The sequence below is a fragment of the Anolis sagrei genome, chromosome 3 (genome assembly GCF_037176765.1).
Source record: "Anolis sagrei isolate rAnoSag1 chromosome 3, rAnoSag1.mat, whole genome shotgun sequence".
NCBI classification, from domain to species: Eukaryota; Metazoa; Chordata; class Lepidosauria; order Squamata; family Dactyloidae; genus Anolis; species Anolis sagrei.
The window spans coordinates 245343736-245364928 of NC_090023.1; the positions used below are offsets into that span (position 1 = coordinate 245343736).

Consider the following 21193-nt stretch of genomic DNA (forward strand, 5'->3'; position numbering starts at 1 on the left):
AAAACATATATTGTGGGGTTTTCTGCCTTGATATTCTGGATTATAGGGCTGTGTGGAAGAGCCTTCAGGCAACCCAGTTCAAAACATATATTGTGGGATTTTCTGCCTTGATATTCTGGATTATAGGGCTGTGTGGAAGGGCCTTCAGGCAACCCAGTTCAAAACATATATTGTGGGATTTTCTGCCTTGATATTCTGGATTATAGGGCTGTGTGGAAGGGCCTTCAGGCAACCCAGTTCAAAACATATATTGTGGGATTTTCTGCCTTGATATTCTGGATTATAGGGCTGTGTGGAAGGGCCTTCAGGCAACCCAGTTCAAAACAGATATTGTGGGATTTTCTGCCTTGATATTCTGGATTATAGGGCTGTGTGGAAGGGTCTTCAGGCAACCCAGTTCAAAACAGATATTGTGCAATTATCTGCCTTGATATTCTGGATTATAGGTCGGTGTGGAAGGGCCTTCAGGCAACCCAGTTCAAATCAGATATTGTGGGATTTTCTGCCTTGATATTCTGGATTATAGAGCTGTGTGGAAGGGCCTTCAGACAACCCAGTTCAAAACAGATATTGTGGGGTTTTCTGCCCTGATATTCTAGATTATAGGTCTGTGTGGAAGGGCCTTCAGACAACCCAGTTCAAATCAGATATTGTGGGATTTTCTGCCTTGATATTCTGGATTATAGGGCTGTGTGGAAGGGCCTTCACACAATCCAGTTCAAAGCAGATATTGTGGGGTTTTCTGCCTTGATATTCCGGATTATAGGGCTGTGTGGAAGGGCCTTCAGGCAATCCAGTTCAAAACAGATATCGTGCAATTATTTGCCTTGATATTCTGGGTTATATGGCTGTATGGAAGGGCCCTCAGGTCCCTTCTACACTGCTATATCAAATCCAGATTATCTGCTTTGAAGTGGATTATATGGCAGTGTAGACAACCCAGTTCAAAGCAGATAATGTAGATAATCCGGATTGTATGGCAGTGTAGAAGCTAATATGAAAATATTACAATACAATTTAAAATATACACATATAAAATATCAAGACAGCATTAAACATCATTAGTATTAAAAAGAATTCAGATTAAAACCATTTAAGTTTTTATTTTTCATAGTTTCATTGCTTAATCTGTATACGTTTTGAATTGCATTATTATATTGTTTTCAGTGTTGTTAGAGCAGGAGAGACAAAGTGGGATAGAAATAAACGTTATCATCAGGTTATATCCTCATATATCAAGGCAGACAATCCACAAGTGGGTTATCTGAGTCCACACTGCTTTATAATCCAATTCAATGTGGATTTTATACAGCTGTGTGGAAAAGACCTTAGTTAGATGAGTTTTTGAAAAACTGCCCTCCTTCCCTATCGATTACTTCGGCGCTCCCCGCCTGGCTGTGGCTTGCGGATCGATGCGCTCGGCGTTGGATTCGCGAGGCCTGGCTCGCGCGGAAGAGGAGGAAGGCGCTGCGCTCAAACTACGGAAGCCCAGCGGCGCGGCTTTGGAGGCTTTTGGCGGTGGCCTGGCGGGCTCTGGAGGTAGGTAAGCGGGCTCGGCGGTTGTCATGGTTGCGACACCCCCGTTATCCCCTTGGGCCTAGGAAGAAGAAGGAGGAAAGGAGGAAAGGCAGGCCTTGGGTAGAAGGGAGATTCTGGTCAGGTCTAGAGCAGGCATGGGCCAACTTGGGCCCTCCAGGTGTTTTGGACTTCGACTCCCACCATTCCTAACAGCCTCAGGCCTTTTACTTTTCCCCCTCAGCCGCTTAAGCCTATCATACACACTCTAAACACCTTCGCAGAAGCATACACGAAGCTTGGCCTGTCACTTAACATCGAGAAAACTAAAGTGCTGTTCCAGCAGTCGCCAGCCATCCCCTCCCCAATGCCAGAGATACAGCTTAATGGTGTAACATTAGAAAATGTTGACCATTTCCGCTACCTTGGCAGCGACCTCTCCACCAAAGTCAACATCGACACCGAAATACAACACCGCCTGAGCTTTGCGAGTGCAGCATTTTGCCAAATGAAGCAGAAAGTGTTTGAGGACTGGGACATCCGTAGGGATACCAAGGTGCTTGTCTATAAAGCTATTGTCCTCCCAATCCTACTCTATGCCTGCGAAACGTGGACTGTCTACAGATGTCACATGCAACTCCTGGAACGATTCCATCAGCGCTGCCTCCGGAAAATCCTGCAAATATCTTGGGAAGACAAGCGGACAAACGTCAGCATGCTGGAAGAAGCAAAGACCACCAGCATTGAAGCGATGGTCCTCTGCCATCAACTCCGCTGGACCGGCCATGTTGTCCGGATGCCTGACCACCGTCTCCCAAAGCAGTTGTTCTAATCTGAACTCAAGAACAGAAAATGGAATGTTGGTGGACAGGAAAAGAGATTTAAAGATGGGCTCAAAGCGTTAGACACTGAGAACTGGGAAGCCCTGGCCCTTGACTGCTCCAGCTGGAAGTCACCTGTGACCAGCAGTGCTGCAGAATTCGAGGAGGCACGAGTGGAGGGTGAAAGAGAGAAACGTGCCAGGAGGAAGGCGCGTCAAGCCAACCCCGACCGGGACCGCCTTCCACCTGGAAACCAATGCCTTCACTGTGGGAGAAGATGCGGGTCAAGAATAGGGCTCCACAGCCACCTACAAACCCACAAAAATAGTAATCAAGGAAGACCATCTTACTCGTCCAACGAGGGATTGCCTAAGTAAGTAAGTAAGTAAGTAAGTAATCATACACAGAACTATGTTTAATAATAATAATAATGATGATGATGTTTATTAGTATTATTATTAATAATAATAAATGAGAAGACCTGGTTATGGCTCATGAATTGAACCCTGAAGAAGAAGACAGAAGGCCTGATTGTTGCAGCCCAGGAGCAAGCCATCAGAACCAATGCAATTAAGGCCAACATTGAAAAATCAGCAGATGAACCAAAATGTGGACTGTTCAAGGAAGCTGATGAAACCATGGACCATCTTCTCAGCTGTTGCAAGACAATTGCACAGACGGATTACAAACAAAGACACAACTCTGTGTCCCAGATTTATTTGTCGTGTCAGGACAACCAGTCATAGAATCATAGAATCAAAGAGTTGGAAGAGACCTCATTGGCCATCCAGTCCAACCCCCTGCCAAGAAGCAGGAATATTACATTCAAATCACCCCTGACAGATGGCTATCCAGCCCCTGTTTAAAAGCTTCCAAAGAAGGAGCCTCCACCACACTCCGGGGCAGAGAGTTCCAATGCTGAACGGCTCTCACAGTCAGGAAGTTCTTCCTCATGTTCAGATGGAATCTCCTTTCTTGTAGTTTGAAGCCATTGTTCCATGTCCTAGTCTCCAAGGAAGCAGAAAACAAGCTTGCTCCCTCCTCCCTGTGGCTTCCTCTCACATATTTATACATGGCTATCATATCCCCTCTCAGCCTTCTCTTCTTCAGGCTAAACATGTCCAGCTCCTTAAGCCGCTCCTCATAGGGCTTGTTCTCCCGACCCTTGATCATTTTAGTCGCCCTCCTCTGGACACATTCCAGCTTGTCAATATCTCTCTTGAATTGTGGTGCCCAGAATTGGACACAATATTCCAGGCGTGGTCTAACCAAAGCAGAATAGAGGGGTAGCATTACTTCCCTAGATCTAGACACTATGCTCCTATTAATGCAGGCCAAAATCCCATTGGCTTTTTTTGCCGCCACATCACATTGTTGGCTCATGCTTAACTTGTTGTCCACGAGGACTCCAAGATCTTTTTCACACGTACTGCTCTCGAGCCAGGCATCCCTCATTCTATATCTTTGCATTTCGTTTTTCCTGCCAAAGTGGAGTATCTTGCATTTGTCACTGTTAAACTTCAAATTATATTACATTTCTAACAGAACAAAGCAAACAAACAAACAGACAAAATACAAAATGTGTGAGTTTGGTAGTTGATTAAATGTCCTTTGACCAGTATCTGGCCACTTGGAATGCTTCTGGTGTTGCTGCAAGAAGGTACTCCATGGTGCATGTGCAATGCTCAGGTTGCATTGCAGCAGGTGGTCAGTGGTTTGCTCCTCTCCACACTCGCATGTCGAGGATTCCACTTTGTAACCCCATTTCTCAAGGTTGGCTCTGCATCTCGTGGTGCCAGAGCGCAGTCTGTTCAGCGCCTTCCAAGTCGCCCAGTCCTCTGTGTGCCCAGGGGGGAGTCTCTCATTTGGTATCAGCCATTGGTTGAGGTTCTGGGTTTGAGCCTGCCACTTTTGGAGTCTTGCTTGCTGAGGTGTTCCAGCGAGTGTCTCTGTAGATCTTAGAAAACTATTTCTAGATGTAAGGCGTTGACGTGCTGGCTGATACCCAAACAAGTGATGAACTGCAGATGTCTCTGCCTTGGTCCTTTCACTACTGCCTGCTACTTCCCGGTGGATGTCAGGTGGTGCAATACCAGCTAAGCAGTGTAATTTCCCCAGGTGTGTAGGGCGCAGACACCCCGTGATAATGCGGCATGTCTCATTAAGAGCCACATCCACTGTTTTAGTGTGGTGAGATGTGTTCCACAGATGATTCACTGGAACTTATGTCACACCTACCACCTGCCAGCAGTAAAGAATTGGTGGGATCATAAACCCGCAAAGGTCATGGAAAATGAACATGCAAAAATACTGTGGTACTTTCGAATCCAGACTGACAAAGTTTTGGAACACAATACACCAGACATCACGATTGTGGAAAAGAAAAAAGTCTGGATTATTGATGTCGCCATACCAGGTGACAGTCGCATTGAGGAAAAACAACAGGAAAAACTCAGCCGCTATCAAGACCTCAAAATCGAACTGCAAAGGCTCTGGCATAAACCAGTACAGGTGGTCCCAGTGGTCATTGGCGCACTGGGTGCTATGCCAAAAGATCTCAGCCGGCATTTGGAAACAATAAACATTGACAAAATCATGATCTGTCAACTGCAAAAGGCCACCTTACTTGGATCTGCACACATCATTCAAAAATACATCACACAGTCCTAGACGCTTGGGAAGTGTTCGACTTGTGATTTTGTGATACGAAATCCAGCATATATATCTCGTTTGCTGTGCTTTTGTGTCAATAATAATAAACAATTGATTATTAATATAGGTATTTCACAAACCAGCTGAGATAAATCCCCCGCTTGGTCCCTCTAGGTGTTTTGGACTTCAACTCCCAGAATTCGAAACAGCCTCATGCCCTTTTACACAGCCCAATATCCTGGAATATCAAGGCAGAAAACGCTTTGAACTGGGTTATCTGAGTCCACACTCAGATAATGTGGGATTTTCTGCCTTGATATTCTGGGATATAGGGCTGTGTGGAAGAGCCCTGGGTTATCTGAGTCCACACTACCATATATTCAAAGCAGATAATGTGGGATTTTATTCTGCTGTGTGGAGACAACAGGAAGTGTGACAGATGTACCCCTAGGAAGGGAAATTCCCTCCTGAAAGAGTTACCATGGGGAAAAAGTGTCTTCACTGAAGCTATACCACCAATCATTGCTTCCATAACAACCCAAACATCTTGAAATCCAATTGTCACAGGGAGAGAAAGTGAGATGAAATAATCTGAACAGGGGCACATACTTCTTCCACTCAAGATCGTTTTGTGTCTAAGAATGTTTAGGTAACCCCTGGTATATAAGTATTTTATTTATCATGTCAGGAGCAAACCAAAACAGTTCTATTGCATTAAAAAGAAACAATTGTTGATCCGCACACATTTTGTAGCTATGAAACACTTAATGAAAGTATTGTCCTCACTCCAAGGGAAGATTTTATTTTGTCTGATTTCTTGAAGAATAACCACAGATGGTATTACTAGGTAAATATTTATTGAGGGCCTAGGCATGCAGGAAGCAACCTGACATTGGGTGAGACTACTGTAACTGGCAGCTTCTTTGCTAAGTTTTAGGAAAGATCTTTCTAAGTCCATATTCCTGATATTTCTGAGCAGTCTTTCATTCACATATTAACCAAGATTGATTCTGCTTAATCTCTAAAATCAGATGTGGTTTGATGCATTGAAGGCAGTGTGAAAAGAAAGTCTAAGGTGGTATCTTTTGAAAAGATATGTAGTCAGTCTAGAATCCTATGCATTCATGTTTGGAACAAGATGTTGAATGTTAGAAAACACCCACGACATCCAATGAAACATCTATAGTATAAATACGTTTACCTTTACTGTATATTCTTATGCATAAGTTTTGAAATTTTAGTCAAAAACCGATCCCAAAAACCCTAGATTGACTTATCTACAGGTAATTTCTTTGTTTTATTTCCACAAGAAGGAACATGGCCCCACAAACTCAGTAGTTTGGATAACTATTGTTAATTTCTGTCTGAGATTTCTGGACATGCCCTGCAAATCCTTAAGTCTGTTCTTTATTGCCACGCTTTCTTCTGGATAATGACGTGTCCATACTTCCTAGTGTAGATTGTGACACAGCTGGGACTTTTCCGCCAATCTTCACTCCTGATTCTCACATACATTATTGTACTTGTGTTCTGCACTCAAATTATTGCTAGTTGTGCTCATACTCCTTCTAGAACTAATGTAGGAAGACATAGAAAAGCGGGGAAAGGGTATTACAAAAATGTGTCAACTTGCTGTCACTAATAAGTGATCCATTATAGTTTCCACTAAATGATAAAAAGGTAAAGGTAGTCCCCTGACATTAAGTCCAGTCATGTCTGACTCTGGGGTGTGGTGCTCATCTCAATTTCTAAGCCGAAGAGCCAGCGTTGTCCGTAGACACCTCCAAGGTCATGTGGCCGGCATGACTGCATGGAGCGCCGTTACCTTCCCGCCGGAGCGGTACCTATTGATCTACTCACATTTGCATGTTTTCGAACTGCTAGGTTGGCAGAAGCTAGGGCTGACAGCGGAAGCTCACGCCGCTCCCCGGAATCGAACTTGCGACCTTTCGATCAACAAGCTCAGCAGCTCAGTGCTTTAACCCACTGCGCCACCGGGGGCTCTCACCACTAAATGATAGTGATCATTATTTAATTGCATTAAATAATTTTTAAGTTTGTTTAGGTGTAAACTGTAAATTAAATAATAAAGATAAATAATGTTGTAGCTGTTCTAGATTGAAATTGATTTTTACTGTATTTTTGACTTTCAAAAATTAGCTTTGTAACATGGGTCGCCGGTCATCAGACACTGAGGAAGAAAACAAAAGCAGAAGAAAAAAGAAACACCGTAGGAGGTCATCATCAAGTAGTTCGTCTGACAGTAGATCTTACAGCCGCAAGAAATCGGGAAGGAAGTCAAGATCAAAGTCTCGTGATCTCCAGTTTCGGTCACATTCATATGAAAAGAGGTAAATTAATAAATTTGTCTTGAGTTTCATTATGCCTTTAGAACAGGATTCTAAAATGTTGTAACTCATATTTCAATCCTATGTTGTATCATAGACAACATTGTAACATAATGAGTCTTCTGATGCTCATCTAGGGCTCCTGTATAAATGTTTTGTGATAACAGTATGTGAGTGGAGTAAGAGATATGCTTAATAGACTAGAGTTGTTATTAATACCATACATATATATGTAAAAGGCCATTGAAATGCCCCTGGATTGCTGCTTATGATCATTACGCAAAGTGATTTGGGTTAACATTAATAAGCCACCAGATTTTCAGTGCAAAGTGGGTAATGGTGTTTGGCTGGGGCTCATTTGGCTAACGTAAGATGGTGCTTTAGATGAAGTAGAAGCATGTATTGTAAATCTCCAAACAAATTGGATTAGAGGCATATGTGGTTGATTCTGACTATGCCACTGAGGTCTGTGGTGGAGAACTGAATTGGGAATTCAGTGCTTTACTAACCATCTGGAAAGTGTAAATCTTTGATGAAATGCCACAAATTTAGGACACCTGTTGTATAGATGGCAATTTCTGTGGTTGGACTGTGGCCCAGTCTCTTTGGTCTAGTTGACTCCTTTCTTGATTTTTTTAAAAAATAAAGCTTTCCCTCATAGTATTATGAAAGAAAAAGAAAAACTCCATCCACTTTCTTCACAATGTGTATAATTGTGTAAGGCCATGTAAGATGCATCCCCCCCCCCCCAAATCATTTATCTGGTTTAACGTAGGGTTATGATTCTGGAGAATTCCCACTCAGCTCAGCCATGGAAACCCAATGGATGATCTTGGGCAAATCGCACTATCCCAGCCTCTTAGGAAGACAAGAGCAAACTATTTCTATTAAAACACTGTGATGAGTTTGCCTTATGGTCAAAATCATTTAGAAATGACTTGAAGTCACAGCAACAAATTAGAAAGCTGTGAATGGTTTAATATTTCTTCAGAGGAGAATTTCTCCAGCCCTTTGACTGTTTTGGTTGACCATTGCTAAAGCATTTTCTTTCCCACAGTGGTGTGTTTTTTTTCTTTTGAGATGGGCAACTAGCATGATGAACAATCTTCAAAATGTGGTTGAACCTTGTAGTCATTATGATACTACCATTTTTATTTTCAGTCTGTTTGTTCCTTAACACAACATTCTTTTTTTCTGCAACATACTGGGACTGTGGCTTAATTCAGTTATTTGTCATGACCTTATGTAAATTTTGTTTTGTTTTTTTTAAAAAATCAGCATTTAATGAGATTAAGATTTGGGAGGCCCAAGTTGAGGTGAAATATCCTGTTCTGTCTGGATGAGAGCTCCAGAAATCTGATTCTGTTCCAATTCAAGTGGAGCCAATCCCATTTTACCTGAGATTGAAATTCCTTCTCATGCCATCACCTTATTTCTCATTGAAATCTGTCAGCTGTGTCTGTTTCTCTGCCTGGGATAGCCTGTTTCTTTTTAGAGAAGACTAAATTTGAGGTCCTAGAATTTTCTCCCTAACATAGACTTTGGTTCAGGAACCACATGGATCATTCACTTCACATTACTGTTTTCTGCTGCCCTGGAGACTAGGATGTGGAGCAATGGCTTCAAATTACAGGAAAGGAGATTCTGTCTGAACATTAGGAAGAACTTCCTAACTGTGAGAGCTGTTCAGCAGTGGATCTCCTTGTCCTGGAGTGTGGTGGAGGCTCCTTCTTTGGAGGCTTTTACACATAGGCTGGATGGCTGTCAGTCGGGGGTGCTTTGAATGCGATTTTCCTGCTTCTTGGTAGGGGATAGGACTGGATGGCCCACAAGATCTCTTCCAGCTCTATGATTCTATGACTGAGGGGTGAGGTACACTATGACTACTGTCCAATTCTCAGTGTTATCTGTCAGCACATGTGTACAAAGCATGCCCTCTGACACCTTTAAAAGCGACAGACAAAACAGTCTCACCCTCCCATTTCTTATATATTTTTACTAGCTTGGGGACCGGTTTATTTGAGAAAGGCATTGTGTGCCAATGTTGGTCTATCATTTATGTGGCTCGGTGTGGTCTCAGAAAGTGTGTGAAGGTACTGCAAGCCCCATCATCCATGGTCTGTCGTCCTCCAAACAGCACCAGGATGTAGAGTGGATCATGGGGGCTCTGTGTGCCAAGTTTGGTCTTGATGAGTCATTGGATGAGGATTGCATTGGTCTCAGGAAGTGAGTGAAGGTACTGCAAGTCCCAACATTCGTCATCCGTCCTCCCCCAAACCGCACCAGAATGTTGAGTTGGCCATGGGGGCTCTTTGTGCCAAGTTTGGTCTTTATTGGTAATTGGATGAGTGTCGCTGTGGTCTCAGGAAGTGAGTGAAGGTACTGCAAGTCCCATCATCCATAGTCCATCCTCCAAACAGCACCAGGATATAGAGTGGGTCATGGTGGCTCTGTGTGCCAAGTTTGGTCTTGATCAGTTATTGGATGAGGGTCGCAGCGGTCTCGGGAAGTGAGTGAAGGTATTTATCGTCCCGTCATCAGTGGTCCTCCCTCCTCCAAACTGCACCAGGATGTAGAGTGGATCATGGGGGCGCTGTGTGCCAAGTTTGGTCTTTATCAGTCTTTGTTGGGGGTCACAGTGGTATGTGGGAACCGAAGGGTTTGGCAGAGCTACAAATCCCATCATCCATTGTCCATCCTTCCCCAAACCTCATCAGGATGTAAAGGGGGTCATGGGGGTTATGTGTGCCAAGTTTGGTCCATGTCTGTCACCCATGCAGGTTGCAGTGGCCTGTGAAAGTGAGAGCCAATCAGAAAGCTGCCACATACACCTCCCTCCCTAAATCCGCCCGCCCTCCACATACAAACACTCTCTTTTATTATATACATAGATAAATTGCCTATTTTGACAGAAACACAGGCATATCACCTACACCTACCTAGTGAATATCCTCAACACAAGAGAATATTGATTCAAAGCCCAGGTTTCTTCTAAATGATCATTTCAGCTCTTCCTTGCTTGGAAGGACATTTTCCTTCCTGGGCATGCCATTCTGAGATCTTTATTCCCTGTGACATTTGGAGCACAGTACCTTTCCTGCCCCAGATTACAGCTTTACATTTCTAAGTAAGAGGCTTTATCTGTCCAGGAATGATTCCTTCAGAGGTACTATTCCCTTGGGTACTATTCCCTTGGAAGAAAAGTGGACTATAAATTAAAAACAAACCAACCTACAGTGTCAACTGTAGTAGCTCCAAGAGCTGAGGGCAATACAACCATTTCATAGGTGGTTTATTCTACTTAAATAGGATGAAGGTTTTCCCCCTGCAGTGAGGCTTGCAAACAGACAGCTGCCCACTAAAACAGTAATTAATGTGGGCACTCTGTCAGAGCATCCTGAACAACAGTTTGTTACTCTTTAGTAAAATTCCAGGAAAACAAAGTGTACTCAGTATAGTGATTGTCTTTTAATGTAGATGAGTTGAATTGCAGTCAGCTTTACTGTATGAGAGAGAAGGAGCTTATCTTATTTTAAAATGTTAATTCATTCAATTTCATCTTTTCATGCTGAAATAAAATGGGATGATATGTCCAATGCTGTTTGATTTCTGTTTGTTTTAAATCAAATTATTTCGTATAGTTCAAGACATATTTCTTCAACAACTCCTGTAAATAGAAACAGTTTATTTATTTATTTATTTATTTATTTGCTTTATTTCAATACCGCATTTTCCAGCCCTTAACAGGCGACTCAATGCGGTTTATAATATATACCAGTACATATTTAACAAGTGAAGCCTTCCAGATATTGCAGCACTGCAGTTCCCAGTATTCTTCATTATTGACCATGCTGGCAAAGGCTGATGTGAGTAACAATTCAGCAACATCTAGAGCCCTGGTTTCCTATGTGGGCGCACACTCCACAGGGGGGCAGTTTGAGAATGAGTTAGTAACAGTGAACATTTTGCATTTCTTATGGTTCTAGGGGCCTCCTATAAAACATATAAATATATATTCTGACATACATATTTTAAAAATTAAAATCACAATGGAGAAGGGGGGAGCCTGTTAATAGAGAGGAAGGAGTGGTGAGAGCATAGAATGAACTAGAGTCATGAGCATAAAGTTTTTTTTGTGTCAGCGCAAAAGAGGTCACTTTAATTCCAAAGACCTCCATTCCTTTCATTGTTCTTTTAGCATTACAACCTATACAAAATATATTAAATGTCTTTTTGTTCTGCATATGAATGTAGCAAGAAATCTGTGAAAAATCCCAAGCACAATTATTACTTTCATAGATGAGTGAATATTTTTGTATGAAAAAAACTAAAAGATTATCACCTGCAAGAAAATGAATATCAGGTGACAGAATATTCTTGCATATTACACGCAAATACACATAATGAAGTTGGACACTTAAGTTACCCAGAATTCATACTTCAGTTGTTCTTCCTTCCTTTCTTTTATTTTTCTCTTTCATGGATGCCATATTTTGGAGGCTTGTTTAGACCAAGTTAATGGCCTTTGTGCTTCCTCCACATGAATAGGAACTTGCTTTTTGAATAATAAGAACTATTTGTCATTGGGAGTACGCGTGTGGGGGGGAGGGGAATCTGGATTTTAGAGAGGCTTAAATGGGGCATGGCCAATAAAAGGTTGGGAATCACTGATCTACAGGATTTGGCTTAGATACAAAGGAGTGCCACTAGGAGAATTGGCTGGATATTGACTGCCCCCTCCTTCAAGCAGTCCCTGGAGCTTTCCAAAATTACCTTCTCAGAGTCAGAGAAGCTCCTTGAATTAGATGAGCTGTGGCTTGGACGAGTGAATGTGGGAGTGTTTATTTAGTTTATAAACTTGTATATTTCTCCACATCTCTCAGGTGTGTAAGAGCATCTATTATATTGGTGTGGTCCCATTTATCTTCCAAATAAACACCTGATCATCCAAATTTAGTATTACAAAGAATGAAATCCTAACTCTAGACTAAGTTGTAAATTATCTGAATGAGAGCGTTATCAATAAAACCAGGCTGGCTTCGATTAAATAGGAAACAATAGGTACTTGTCTTGTGGCATGACATTTCAGGATGTTCTCAGTGGGCAGCTCATTCTGCTTAAATATCAATTTGTCGTCATCTGAAGAGAACTGGAATTTATTTGCTAAATGAAGATGAAACAGTTATTTTTATCAATCATTATAATCTTAAGCGATCAGGCAGACAGGCAGAATCCAGCACAAGCTCAAGATTTTATATCGTCTTAACAGCCACAGGCACACTCCCACATCGAGGTCAAGACAGAGGTGTGAGCCAAATCCTCAAAGCAAATACTTAGATCTTTCTGGATTCAAATAAACCAGCTGGTTCTCATCTAGCCCCCAGGGTCTCTCAAGCTTGGTGTTATCTGTCAGATAGTCATATCTGCAGTATAAGAGAGATATTCATAAAGCTGCATGTCATCTGGATAATGTGAGCATTGCAGTTGATATCATCCCACTATGTCCCTGCAGGGGATATATGTAAATATTAAAAAAGGGCCAGAAAAAACAAATGCTAACAATTTTTTTCTTGTCAAAACTTCCTGAAGATAACCATTTCTGTCACATTCACCTATGAATAACCATAAAGGGAAAAAAAGCAAAGCAAAACAGCAAATGAGTTTCAATTTGATCTTTCCATAAGGTCCAGGTAGTTCCATATATATTTTTTTAAAAATTCATAATCTTCAGCATCTGGGTTTGTTGATTTTCTCAGTTACTTTTCTGGCATGGGTAGAAAGAGTATGATCTGAGAAGGTGAGTTGTGTCAGTCTTAATGTTCCTTGAGTATCTGAGTGAGACCCACCAAAATATCTCTAATACATACATAAGGAAATAGTCTTTAATCTGTCATAAAGTGCCTTGAGATTCTCTTTTTGGGACACATTTCTGTTTTTATAATATCTCTGGTTAGTGACATATACTCATCTCATAGCTATGTGTGGGTTTAACTGCCAACATGCATTCATGATATAGGCAAATATTGCTATAGTTGAGACTAGAAGGAATGAATCAAGACTGAGTGTGTGTCTACAGAGATGAGTAAGAAGCACAATTACAACGTATAAATCCAAATGATAGACAGCAGAGGATTGTGTAAACAGATGTATGCTCAAAGGTTTTAGACAAATGACAACCTTGATTCATTATGTAATCGCTCATACATTTTTAGGTCTCATTTTTGTACAGATTCAAATTATCTAGTGGACACATCATCATGTCCACAAAGATGGATCACAAATGGGTAGGAATGAAAGGAAAAATGGGAAGGCAACCATGAAGATAGAGTAACCAATAAAAAGCCATCAAATGAGAGAAAATGAACATGGTTCATGGAAAGGGAGGGTTGGTAGCCCATATTTCTGCTAATCCCCTGTCACTGTACAGTTGCTGTACCGTTTTCCACAACATTCCATAAGGATCTCTAATTTTTTTTAAGGGTTAGACCTGAAGACGAAGTGGGAAAGCCCAATTGCACAAGGATTCTGTTTTTTTTACATATCCAGACTCCAGTACCTTGCAAATGGCAGTCAGTTGCATTTGTTCATTAACTAGGCATGCTTCCTTTCTAGCAATGTACAGATCTTATTGTCACTTCACATGCTTGCTTCTAGAATGAAATTCCATGAGTCTTTGAGTTCCTGTTACAGTGTGTATGCTACAGACATTTAAACGGATACACATTTGTAGACAGCTGCATCATATTCCTGTTTGAAGTCCTCTTCCGCAAGTGCCATTACAGTATGGCCCGGATATTCATGGGGGAATATATTTCCAGACTCTATGTGGATCATGTGGAATCACAAATAATGGCAAACTATATTATTTCCAATGGGGCAAACAATGGAGGTACTGAGAAGGGAGTGTAGCTTGTAAAGGAAATTGTGGATAGATAAAACCACATACACTAGTTCCATGAATACAGGGATGGTCCTGTGCATTGATATGATCTGTTGTGACCTAAATAATTATTATACTGCTTTGTCTTGAAATATAAGGAGCAGTTGAGTGGGTAAATAATTGCACATGTACCCATCTGTCTAATACTCCACTACTGTATATTGCCCATCCCTCAGTAGTGTAACCCATTGATGTATAGTTGATGCACACGATGAAGTGAATTTGATTTAAATCCACAATATATAATTCATATGTAGTACTTTTTGTGGAGCCTAAGCTTTATGGGGAGGGGGAAGTAGATTTGTGTTAAAAGTTAAAACTGATTTGAAATAATGGATCAGCTTTGTGGGAACACTTACCAGGGAGGCTGTCCATAAATGTAACATGCTACATGTAGTTTTGTTATAAATACTTGTACAATATCAGCACATGCTTAAATACATACAGAAATGCATAGCCTATTAGAAGAACATAGAATATGAGAAGCATGAATCAGGCAAAACTAGATAGAATAAAACAAGAAATAGAATGTATATGCCTTGCAAGGAAGCTATGACCCTGACCTGAACAGGATTGTTGATGACAGAATGACTTGGATGGCCATTAACAAATGTCTTATTTAAATGTATTATGGTATCTTAATACTGGAGTGGTTTGAAAAGGTAAGTTAGGATAGATATGGCAGTCCAGTCAATGAAACAAGACTGAGGTTGGGAGAGAGAGCTTTCAGATAGGTTTTTGATGCAGTTGCTTCAACAAAACCCCAATGGCCAAAATGGAAATCTAACCTTATTTTATGAAAAAAGAAATTAGTAATATGACCTGGGGACCTATAACACTACAAAGCAGGCTCCAAGTAAGCATCACTGAAAAGAGAATTTCTTCGCTGCCCTATCACTTCTAAGACCTTATCTCCAGTTTTCTTATCTAAGAAAGTAGCAGACCTTGGAGGATGGTTTATAGAGACTTCGAGTAGAGATCTATGTAGATACCTTTGAACATATCTGTATTTGATATAGGTAAGCGTATGTTCATGCGTTCTCCTTTACATTCTATATCACCATATACCTAAAAAGCATTACTTCAATTGCAGTACAAATGAAAAATATTAACTATATCATAGCCTGTTGCTAAATGGGAATTTGGTCATATCTATTTTAGGCACAGACATCGATCTAGCAGCAGCTCATCATATGGATCCAAAAGAAAACGGAGCCGTAGCCGATCAAGAGGGCGAGGAAAATCATATCGGTCTCAGAGATCAAGATCAAAGAGCAGAACAAGAAGGTACTTTTCATACATGGGAAATATGTTAATATTATCAGGTATATTTTCATGAAATGTGCAGACTTTTTGTTGCATTTGTAACTTGTCAAATTGAGTTTACCAAGTAGGTTTTCTCGTTGGCTGTCTCATATAAGTATCTGTAGAAGTCCTCAAAGGCTTTTTAGTGTTTTCATATTATCCATTACAAATTGATCTGCCTTCCTGGTCCTTGGGACAGATTTCTTTATCTATTATCCTATCTCAATTTATAAGAAAGTCTCATCCCAGATTCTTTTATCTAAGGTGTAGTATTTTGGTTTTCATTTGTTGCACTGTAACTTAATCTATAACAAAATTTTCTTTAAAGTTTTCCTTCCAAATTATGTATTTTATTCATCAACACTTCCTTTCTTTTTTTCAGTTTGGTTAGTTATTTTATCAGTTGTTCTCTTATATTAGTTTTGCTTGCATCCCAAACTTTTGTAGACTCTGAAAGCTCATTTAGGTTCAGCTGGAAGAATCAGGTCTTATTTACATTATTGCAGTATTTCCACTTTCAACAATAGATATTGTTAAGTCTCCATCCCAATTGTATTTGTTTTGTTTCTATGGACATTGTGATAGGATTATGATACAAGATTTTTTGAGGGTAGTATTATCCAACTTTTTTACTAGTCAAACCATACTCTTAGAAATCCAGAACATATCTATTCCAGAAAAAAATTCATGATGATTTGAAAAAAAGTAGAGTCTCTAGAGCAGTGGGCCTCAACCTGTTTTGACCTTCATTTCCCAGAAATCCTAACATCTGGTCAACTGGCGGGGATTTCTAGGAGTTGTAGGCCAAAACACCCGAGGACGTACAGGTTGAGAATCACTTCCGTAAGGAGCAATTTTAGCCAAGGACCATGAAAAAGAAAAAGAAATTACATGATTTCAGTCCAGTTCATATATGTTCATAGATGCGGGTTGAATAAGCATTTTTCTACATTTTCAGATTTCACAAAATGTTTCAGTAACTATTGTACAAAGCAATCTTTGAATTCCATAGAAATCAGATTCTTACCATTTAGGACAAATACTCTGTTTTTCCGCTTTCAATAGTCTGATCATTTCTTTGGGTGGATAAGAAATAAGAAGCAAAAAGTCCAGAAACTGGTAAACCGGCTGGGATTTCTGGGAGTTGTAGGCCAAAACACCTGGGGATCCGCAGGTTGAGAACCACTGCTCTAGAGCTTGTCTGTAAATATCTCCATCCACCTATTGATCCAAAGTATTCTACATATAAAGAAGGTTTCAGGTGGTCTACCTTGCTCTTCTCAAGATCTTTATTAGAACATTTATCAGTATTAGGAGAAACATCTCGGGCACCTGTCATTCAATTGATCTCTGAATTGGTTTATATAGTTTGCCATATAATGTCAAAATCACAAGAAATGTTTTTTTCTTTCTGAGTATCTGCATTAATATTTGTAGCAGGTGCAGCAGTTTTAAGATGAATGTAGTATTCGTTAGTATTCATGATCCATTCATATGAAAATTAGTATTTGGATCTCTGTGTGGTATGAACAAAGGTATAGACCTGCAAGTTTCCCATGAGTATGAATGAAGAGTTGTTGACACCATGTGTGTTGGTTAAAATTTATGAAATCATCTATACTGAAAAATAATTAGTAGTTTGTGGATTGCAGAAATGTCCAGGTGTTCTGTACAAATCATCGTTTTTTCCTTTTAGCTTCCATTAGATCCTGAATCTTAATTATTAGCGACTTTTTGTGGGGGTTTTATCTATATGAAAATGTTTTGTTTCTTCTGAAGGAGCAGCTATGCAGTTTGAAGGTGCTCTGGGCTCCATCACAATAATTAAAGCTCAGGTCACATTTGTGGTGAGGAATTCCCACAAATTTGATTTTTCAGGGAAATCCTTTCCTGGATCAGTTTAACTTGACTGTATTGACTTATGTATTGGTAACCTCATTTTTGTATTATTGTGTTGTGGCACATTCAGAAGTTGCAGCCTAGTGGGACACCTGGCATTGTGTCTACTGCACCTTTGCTTAAAGAACTGATTGCCTATTCATTATCAGAGTTTTATTATTAACGTACAATAATAGAACTTTTGGCATCAGGTTATCTATAGAGACACATTAGATTACTAGAGTCTTTGAAGAAGACTGTGTTGGTTATGCTGCAGTCTGCAAACTTTAATCTAATGGCAGTATCATAATAGTGCCTTGCTGTGTTGGCACCTACCCTTTGGCAGGTGTTCTGTCTGTTATATAGGAATGACTGGGAGTCAGATCCTTTGGGGGTCTATTTAAAAGAATGTTTTATGTTTTTCCGACATACCCTCTTTGCTAAAAGCGATCTCCTACTGTCTTGATTTTTAATGATTTTTTTCTTGTTTAATTTATATTTGTAATAAAATTATTTTGTTTTCATTTGTTTGTAAACTGCAATTCTTAGAGTTTATAAACAGTATATGTCCTGTAATATAACTATTGCAGTGGATAGGTTGAGTCAGAAACTTTAAAAAGGCATAGTATATTTGTAAATGTAATGTTTTATTTGAAAATCGAAATGTTCATATACAAATTCATGCCTTTTATCATTTTGCGCATGGCATCACCAATACTTGGAAATGCTACTTTTTTACCATACAGCACTTCATCCCTCCCAGTTAGCAGGGTGCTATATTTTACCCAAAGTGGATTTTTTTTAGGAGAAAGCATGCTTAAACCAAGAAAACCAGCAGGTGTAAATACGTTAACTTGAGAGATGAATCCATTTGTTGCCCCCATGTCATCATTATATAATAATAATATATAGTTTTATAATATATAATTTCCTGCTTCTTCGCAGGGGGTTGGACTGGATGGCCCACGAGGTCTCTTCCAACTCTATGATTCTATGATAATGATAATAATTTTATTTATTCCCCATCTCCTCATGGTTTGAGGCGTATTACAACATAGCTAAAACATATTATCATCTTAAACATTCTATAAAACAAACACATCAACATATTTCTATAAAATATTTCTGTAAATTTCTATAAGATACATATTAAAATATTTGTATAAAATACATATTAAAATACACAGAACAAAGATTAAAACACAAAACGTGAGTTTACAATTTATGATTAAAACTGACAAAGACAAATAATACTCAAAGACATCATCATGGGATAGGTTTGGGAATACCCAGTCTATACCTGTTCACTAAATTGTGATTGTTTTTCACATTATTTGGAAATCTTTTTGGATGAATAAAAAAAACCCAGTTTAATGCAACAGCAAAAACTAAACGGTGTTGAAGATACAGGAATTTGTTTTCTTGTTGTAAGCCAGTGGACTGGGGGTAGATTAACAAGAAACACCATCTTTAGAGTTGGGAGGAAGTTTCTGATTTTGTGATAATTGTAGATCCCTTTAGAATTAGAGACCAGTTGGGAAATGTGTGATTAGGATTAGGCGTCTCCTGTGTCTCCTACAGATGAGTTATAAATATAATGTGGCATATGATTATGTAAGTGGATTTCCTCTGCTCTGTGTATCTGTAAATGTATGAATCGCAAAGCGTTCCAGATGTCCTGCTTTGTAGATGTGGCCTAGACTGCAAGGTGGAATTCAAAATTGTGAAATATTAATTGAGAGAGTGAGTCAACAACAACAAAAGAGAATTAATTACTGCGGGGTTGCCTTTGTTGCCTTTGTTGACTGCGGGGTTGCCTTTGAAGGCTGTTTGGAAGCTCCAATTGGTCCAACAGGCAGCCAGGTTGCTCATCGGAGTGGTGTGCAGGGAACATACATGCCCTCTGTTACGTCAGCTCCACTGGTTGCCAGTCTGCTACCGAGCACAATTCAAAGTGCTGGCTTTAGCCTATAAAGTCCTAAATGGTTCCGGACCAGTTTACCTGTCAAAATGTTTTTTCCTATGAACCACCATGGAGATTAAGATCTTTTGGGGAGGTCCCACCTTCTTCCCAAGCCCTACTGGTTGAGTCAAGAGACAGGGCCTTCTCTATGGTGGTCCCTTGGCTGAGGAACTCCCTCCCTAGCAACATTAGATCAGCCCCATCCCCACTAGCCTTCAGAAGGAGAGTAAAATAAATAAATAAATAAATAAAATAAAGGTAAATAAATAAATAAAATAAAATAAAGGTAAATAAATAAATAAAATAAAGGTAAATGAATAAATAAAATAAAATAAAGGTAAATAAATAAATAAAATAAAGGTAAATAAATAAATAAAAACCTGGGTCTGGGACCAGGCCTTCAGAGAAGCAGTGCAATAATATAATATAATTGGAATATATGTAATGACTATGAAACAGCCTCAGATTACGATTTTTGGATGTTGTAATTTTAATATTGAATGTAATTTAAACATTTTAAATATGTATTAATTTTAATTCAGTGGATTTTAAGCTTAATGTTGTATGTGTTTAAGGCATTGAATAATTGCCAAGTTTACGCTGCCTTGAGTCCCCCTTGGGGTAGAGAAAGGCAGGGTATAAACAGGGTAAATAAATAAATAAATAAATAATATTTTAGAAATAATATTTTTGTGCATATAATGATTTTCTCTGTTTTTATTGTTTCTGCTGATGTGGAACAGAACCCTGAGTGAGATAACTTTTTTCCCAGTGCTAATTTTCTGTGCCAGTATAGACTGAACGGATATTCAGATTATCTTTATGTTGCCTTGTGTGCTTTAGTCATTGATATATGAATAACTCTTTGTTTTGCTATGTTGTACTTTTGATTTTACAGAAGAAGCTGAATTATTTGGCTTCCCCATATATGCAGGATATATGTGTGAACGTTTAAGTGGTTAACATGCTCAAATTGAGAATATTTTAGGGATACACAGAGGAATAGTTTGTGATGGGAGATACTTTACAACTTGTTCTGTTCCTAAATCTTATCTAATTTTAAAAGTAAGCCAAATAAAATATATACTATATATTTATATACACATGTATATTAAAAGCCGCTATGAGTCTCCGTATGGCAAGAGAAGGCGGAATATAAACAAGCATAATAATAATAATAATAATAATAATAATAATAACCAGTTTCCAGTTAAAATTTATTTCAGACCTTTTAAAACTTTCATAAATTCTTTTCCTTTTCTCTTAGGGAATCTTATAATATCAGAAAAGAGAAATAGAGGAAAGGAATTCAAGGGCATGTAATATATGTTACATCTTTTTATCATGGTTTCTTGTGTTGGGTTAGGGTAGAATTCATGATGTTTACAGGATAGTATGATTTTAGTGAGTGTTGCATCTGAGACTTCATTGTTTTGTTGAGAAACTGATTATAAATTACATGTTTAATTATTTACAGTGTTGAAAATGTAAAGTATTGGAATGTGAATTCTACTCAAAAATGGAAGTTTTTCTTCTTTTATTACTTTCTATACTTCAAACATCAGCAATTTGATTTTTCTAATCCAAAAGAGAAATACATTCATATTAAAATTATTTATTTTAGATACATCTCACATCAAAAATTGAGGCTCCCTGGTAATACTGAAGGTTCAAAATTGTCCTTCAGCAAAAGAGTATGATGCAAATAAGACTTAATAAGATCACAAACTGAATTTCAACAAAACAGCCAAGATTTACATTAAATTAGGAA

The 21193-nt window shown here is 39.2% G+C and overlaps 1 protein-coding gene across 2 annotated transcripts in view; it reads left to right on the forward strand.

Annotated features, from left to right (window-relative positions):
• The first annotated feature begins 1454 nt into the window (after positions 1–1454).
• Positions 1455–21193, forward strand: part of RSRC1 (arginine and serine rich coiled-coil 1) — a 187533-nt gene continuing 167794 nt past the window's right edge. Inside the window, exons 1-3 of one of the 2 annotated variants that reach the window (XM_060767630.2) lie at positions 1455–1539; positions 7149–7339; positions 15438–15563. In XM_060767630.2, the coding sequence (XP_060623613.2) occupies positions 7158–7339; positions 15438–15563 (308 nt within the window). In that variant the 5' untranslated portion in view covers positions 1455–1539; positions 7149–7157. Of the gene's footprint in view, positions 1544–7148; positions 7340–15437; positions 15564–21193 lie in introns of both variants that reach the window. The other variant, XM_060767631.2, reaches the window with a different exon arrangement.